This window comes from Sinocyclocheilus anshuiensis, unplaced genomic scaffold, assembly GCF_001515605.1.
Source record: "Sinocyclocheilus anshuiensis isolate Anshui unplaced genomic scaffold, SAMN03320099.WGS_v1.1 scaffold330, whole genome shotgun sequence".
Taxonomy (NCBI): Eukaryota; Metazoa; Chordata; class Actinopteri; order Cypriniformes; family Cyprinidae; genus Sinocyclocheilus; species Sinocyclocheilus anshuiensis.
This window is the reverse complement of record NW_015547689.1, coordinates 1,723,657-1,729,594: the sequence shown is the minus strand read 5'-3', so window position 1 is coordinate 1,729,594 and position 5,938 is coordinate 1,723,657. Positions and strand designations below refer to the sequence as shown.

The window sequence follows — 5,938 nt, the reverse complement described above, 5'->3', positions numbered from 1 at the left end:
ACATTTATTTTGGATGCGATTAATCACGATTAATCGTTTGACAGCACTATTTAAAATGTGGTATATCTTCTTACTATTAATTTTATACAATTATAAGATGTTAATATCATTTTTAAAAATGTTTCTTTGTAGAAAAAGGTCATTTTTGCATACGTGTGATTTGGTTTTACATTTTATCTTTAATATACATGCAAATGTTTTGATAAATTATGATTCTGCGTGACATTGTTTGCTCACAGATTACAAACAGACAATGAATGAGACCCATTAATGTGAAAACGGCTAATGTGGCTCTTAAATCTGTATCAGTCTGTCCCCTAGTGGTTAGCTTGCAAATGACCAAAACTGCTTTACCTTAACAATGTTAACATTGTTGTTGACTAATGAGTCAGCTGACAGCAGTTCTGTGTGTTCAGATACAGTGAGGAGAAGGGCTGGGAGCTTCTCTGGCTCTGCACTGGGCTTTTTCCTCCCAGTAACATGTTGCTTCCTCATGTCCAAAAGTTCCTGCAATCCAAGAAACATCATCCAGTCGCCCCAGACTGCATGCAGAGACTGCAGAAAGCCTTGCGGTAACTCTCACAGGCAGCACATACAAACATCTATCTCCAATGCTGCATGGAATTCCCTTAAAACATTTTTTCCTCACGGACAGAAATGGATCCAGAAAGTATCCTCCTCACCTTGTAGAAGTGGAGGCCATTCAACACAAAACGACCCAGATCTTTCACAAAGTGTACTTCCCTGATGACACTGATGAGGTGAGAGTTTTCATGTTAACTCTAGGCGAGCGTCTGTTACTTGTAGTGTACGTTGTATCCAGCCTCCTGTGGGGGTGATATTCTCTTTCTCTCTCATGCCCGGCTGTGTTTATTTATGCTTGAGGAAACAGAGAGAACGCCCCATTGTGCTCTGACCTCATTTGAATCCTCAATTAAGCACAGAGTTATGTGGTGCTTCTGGAGAAAACGGCAGAAAAGAGATGAAGTGTGAATAGACTCAAGACTCCAGAGATTCATTTCCTTTTTGTTTTAAATATAGCTTAAATCTGGCCTGCATTTTTTTAGTTACAAACACCAAATACATATGTATATAGAAATCTGTGAATTGTAGATAATAACATTAAATTGTAATATTCTGAAAGTATAACATTTTTTAATTGTTTACTATATAACATTTATTTTCCTATATTATATTAAAATATTAAAATTACATTATATATATATATATATATATATATAGAGAGAGAGAGAGAGAGAGAGAGAGATTATTTAATATTATATATAGTTATACTGTATATATATTTTTCCAGAATTTCTTTCAATCATGTCTATGATATAAAAGAAAAAGTATATATAAATAGATCATTTGTTTATGTTTAATTCAAATCGTTAAATTGTTATGGCAATATAATGTGCATTAGAAGCATTGACACCAGGGGCCCGTTCTTCGTACGTCGCTTATTACATCCGAGATGAAAAGTCACATCCAAGATGATATCATCGCGGGAAACAGCCAAGCGAACAAAACTACATAAATGTTATAATAGATAAATGAAATGTGCACAGTTTTTATTTTATTTAAATTTTTTACATGATTCCCAATTATTTATATTCACGATTTCTAATATTTTACATTTTTATTTCAATGTAATTAGCAATTCATTTAATTTTATATTTGAACACATTTGTTACTTGACAGCATTAACTGGCTGTGTCTGTAGTATTAAAGACCACACAACATTATTATATTATCTTTAAATACATTTTTAAATGGATTATTATTTTAAATTATTGTCCCTGGATTAGTAGGGTACTCTTGTAATAAAGTAGCGTTGGTAACGGACAGATTTTAAGTATCAATTCTGCTTAAAAAGATGCCATCTAATCCTGTTTACATGAAATAAACCTGCTCCCGAGCAGGTTTAAGCTTACGGACCTGTTGCTATGACAGCAACTCCGGGGTGAGCTTCGAAAGAACCAAACAATCAAAGATCATGCCAAATCATCAACAATCAAATCCAGCTAACTGAGTTAGCGACGTACGAAGAACGGGCCCCAGGTTTATTTTAGTATCAACGATAGTTTTGTTAATATATTGAATTAGATTTTATTTTTAAATGTTCTGTTTTCACTTTAATTTTTGTTTGTTTTAGTAATTTTTTTTTTAAGTTTTGTTTTAATATGCCTATATTGTAATTAATTTGTATTTATTAATTTTAGTTTATTTAGTTTTTATTATTTAAGTACTTTATTATTTTTATTATTTTAGTACTAGTACTAAACTAAAAATGGGAAATGCTGCCTTTGCAACTACCTGAAATAAAATAAGTTAAAGCTTTTTATATTTTAATTTATTTCAGTAAGGTTAATTTTGGTTCAAGTAAAGAAAACGTTGTTTTACCTGATTTACACAAGTAGTCTCAGGCTTTTTGCCCCCTACTGTTTGTATACGTGCTCAAATGTACTCCCCACATAACACACTGTGCGTCTAATAGTGTCTTTTTATTTATGTATTTATTTATGAATAGGCTTTTGAAGTTGAATCAAGCACAAAAGCCAAAGATTTCTGTCTGAACATCACTGGCAGAATGATGCTCCAATCTTATGAAGGCTTCAGCTTGTTTGTCAAAATTTCTGACAAGGTGAGGCTACAGAGCTGTCAAATGTCTGTTCAGTTGAGATGAAGGTGTTCTGTATGAGGTTATGACACACTAAATAACCCAGGAGGTGATTTTTATGTTACAGCTTTCTCCTGAGAGTTTCTTACAACACATGTCCTGTAGTCAGCAGTTAGTTGTCAGTATGTGTGTGTATTTTAATGTAAGATGTCTTATTTGATATGTCAATATTGGGTTAAACGTTTCAGGTGATCAAGTGTGCCAGAAAGAAGGAGATTTCTTCTTTGACTTTGTTCGACATCTGACAGACTGGATTAAAAAAGCCAGAACTGTGAAAGATGGTGATTATGTGTATTGTTCATTAAAATTATCAATATATTGAGTGTAGACACGAGAGGCCTTAATGATTCTGTTGGTTTTGTAGGCACAGTGCCTTCACTGACCTACCAAGTGTTTTTCATGAAGAAACTGTGGACCAACACCATTCCAGGCAAAGATCCCATGGCTGACTCCATTTTCCATTACTTCCAGGTGCAAAACTCTCTCTTTGTACTCAATCTGTGAATTCAAGCTCCCTTTTAAACACTTTGTTTGACACCTCCATTATACTAAACTGTCTTTAGGAGCTCCCAAAGTATCTGCGGTGCTACCACAAGTGCTCTCTTGAAGAGGCGTTCCAGCTGGCTGCGCTCATTTACAGGGTGAGGTTTGAAGAGGACAAATCACAGTTTCATAACTTCACCAAGATGCTGAAGGAGCTGGTCCCTCAGGAAATGATCCATCAGCTGTCACCCGATGACTGGAAACGGGTGAGTGCGCAACACTAGTCCTGCTCCATACATCCATCCATTTATGACAAGTGAATGCAGTGAAGGGTGCCTTTGTTTCTTCTACAGCCTGTCGTTACGTACTTCAATAAGCATTCAGGGAAATCTCGAGAGGAAGCAAAACTGATGTTTCTGGAAATCATTTACAAGTGGCCTACTTTTGGATCTGCATTTTTTGAAGTCAAGGCAAGTTTGTTGAATTAACTAAATACTGAGCAAACAAAATTACCTTGTCCTCGATTCTAGAATTTGATTTCTTATGTTGTGTAAAACGCACTGACAGTGTGGTTTAATGATGTTTGATTTTGTCCCACAGCAATCCTCAGATCCAAATTTCCCAGAAGTCCTCTTGATAGCTATCAACAAGCATGGTGTTACTCTCATTGACCCAAAAACAAAGGTATGTTTACACAGAACAATGTATGTAAATGGCAGATTTAATATATTGTAATTTTAGCCTAAATGTGCACTACTGTTGAAGTTTCCAAGGCTGGTTGGTAATATTGTAAAATATTATTAAAAACAGTTTAAAATAACTGTTCCCTTTCAGTCGGTCACTCTCGATCTCACGTCGGATGACCAACAAATTGGGATCTCGCTTAGAGAGACCAATCTACTTCGAGTGTAAACTAAACGAGCCAATGCACATTGGCATGCGATTATTGCATCCAGCTGCCGCTGATCACAGTGTGAGTATAAGTAGGCAGCAGATGCAGCGCATCTTCGAAGCCGAGCGATCACATCGTTCTGCTCCTGACCACTCTAAAAGAGGAAGAAGACTGAACGAGTTCAGCGCGCTCTTTGAGAGCTCTTCGTGTTGGCGGTACGGCGCTTCAGCGGTGGTGGTTTCCTGTGTAGAGTGGGTTGCTCACATCAGGCTGCACTACCCCCTTTTTGTGTTGCAGGTGGCCATCTCCCCTGTGCGCCTCAGCACGCTAAAAGAGATATTTCCCTAAAAGCGCAATTACGGGTGCGTTTTTTTAAAGACGACGTTGCGTGGCAAACTTGACGGCATGCTGAGGTGGCGACGATGTGGGTCTTGCTATAGACAACGTATCACCCGGATGTTTCTGGATGCGGCCGTTACCTGGCGCTGGGTGATGGTCACGATCGCTGCCTCACGTGTCTGGGCATTAAACACGCTGAAGTGGCGTTCGTCACGTGCCTGGGCATCTAGCACGCTGAGGTGGCGTTTGTGGATGAGTCATGTTCTCATTGCGGGAAGATGTTCATCTCGGAGTCGCGGGCTAAGCTTCGTTTCCTCAAAGGGGTGGAGTTCCGTTGCCTCTGCCTCGATCTAGTTCTCGTCATGGCAGCAGTCAGGCAGGGCCTACTTCAGGCAGTAGCACGGGCTGTCTGAGGGTGACAGTGGTGGCAAACCCTCCAGGGAACCAATCCTCGGGGGACCATCGCTCCTCTTGCACTCCGCAACCAGTTGAGCTGCCAAAGGAACATGTTGGGCCCTCTACAAGGAGCGTACCAGCAGTATCCTTCGGCACTCCTCCCGACGATCAGATGTTGATCGCTGCATCGGAGGGTGAGCCGGAGCTTTCTGGAGAGGAAGATTCTGCTGCGCTGCTGCCTTCTGGGACTGTATCAATGACTGAATCGGATCAGGAAATGACGGCTATGCTTTCCCGGACCGCCGTGAGGGTAGGGCTCAAGTGGAGACCTCCACCGTGTCCCGAGCCCTCAAGGTTGTACGATTGGCAAAGCTGCGCCGTGGAGCCGGTCGCAGGGCAGCCGCCCCGCCCGTCCAGGCCCCCGCCAAACCTGGAGGCAAGCGAAAGAGCAAGAGGCCCTGAGACAATACCCACGCACCCTCTGCTCGAACGCAGGTCAGTGTTACACACACTCAGACCCCGCCTCGGACCGGCTACGAGATGCCTGGGCCGGGTCCCTGCGTTCTTTCTCGCTGCCCCACTGCGGGTATGCCTGTAGTTCCGTTGGTACATATCAGTACGAGGTCCTGCCCTCCGAGCTGTCCCTGTCGCCCCGGGTCGTCATGTAAGTTGCGGAGGCATCCCTTGTTTAGGTGACCTACCCCAAGAGGTAGTTGACACCATCACTTCAGCGAGAGCACCATCTACGAGACACGCTTACGCTTCGAAGTGGAACCTACCTGTTCGTTGAGTGGTGTTCTTCTCACCGAGAAGACCCCCGAAGATGCCCGATCAGTCGTGCTGACCTTTTTTCAGCAAGGGTTGGAGCAAAGGCTGTCTCCCTCCACCCTCAAAGTCTATGTTGCTGCAATCCCTTTGCAGACAGTCGAGCTGAAGTTTCTGTCAATTAAAACTCTACTCCTGCTTGCACTGGCCTCCATCAAGAGGGTAGGGGACCTGCACACGTTTTCGGTCGACGATTCGTGCCTAGAGTTCGGGCTGGCCAACTCCCAGGTAACTGTGAGGCCCCGGTTCAGCTATGTGCCCAAGGTTCCCACTACTCCCTTCAGGGATCAGGTGGTGAGCCTGCAAGCGCTGCCCCCGGAGGA

General features: G+C 41.9%; 1 protein-coding gene across 1 annotated transcript in view; it reads left to right on the top strand.

The window, feature by feature from the left end:
- Positions 1-5,938, top strand: part of LOC107703441 (unconventional myosin-VIIa-like) — a 32,398-nt gene that overhangs the window by 25,042 nt on the left and 1,418 nt on the right. The window contains exons 46-52 of the mRNA XM_016506064.1: positions 2,531-2,676; positions 2,748-2,791; positions 2,869-2,961; positions 3,045-3,151; positions 3,244-3,429; positions 3,517-3,633; positions 3,764-3,847. Coding sequence (XP_016361550.1) covers positions 2,531-2,676; positions 2,748-2,791; positions 2,869-2,961; positions 3,045-3,151; positions 3,244-3,429; positions 3,517-3,633; positions 3,764-3,847 — 777 coding nt within the window. The remainder of the gene's footprint in view (positions 1-2,530; positions 2,677-2,747; positions 2,792-2,868; positions 2,962-3,044; positions 3,152-3,243; positions 3,430-3,516; positions 3,634-3,763; positions 3,848-5,938) is intronic.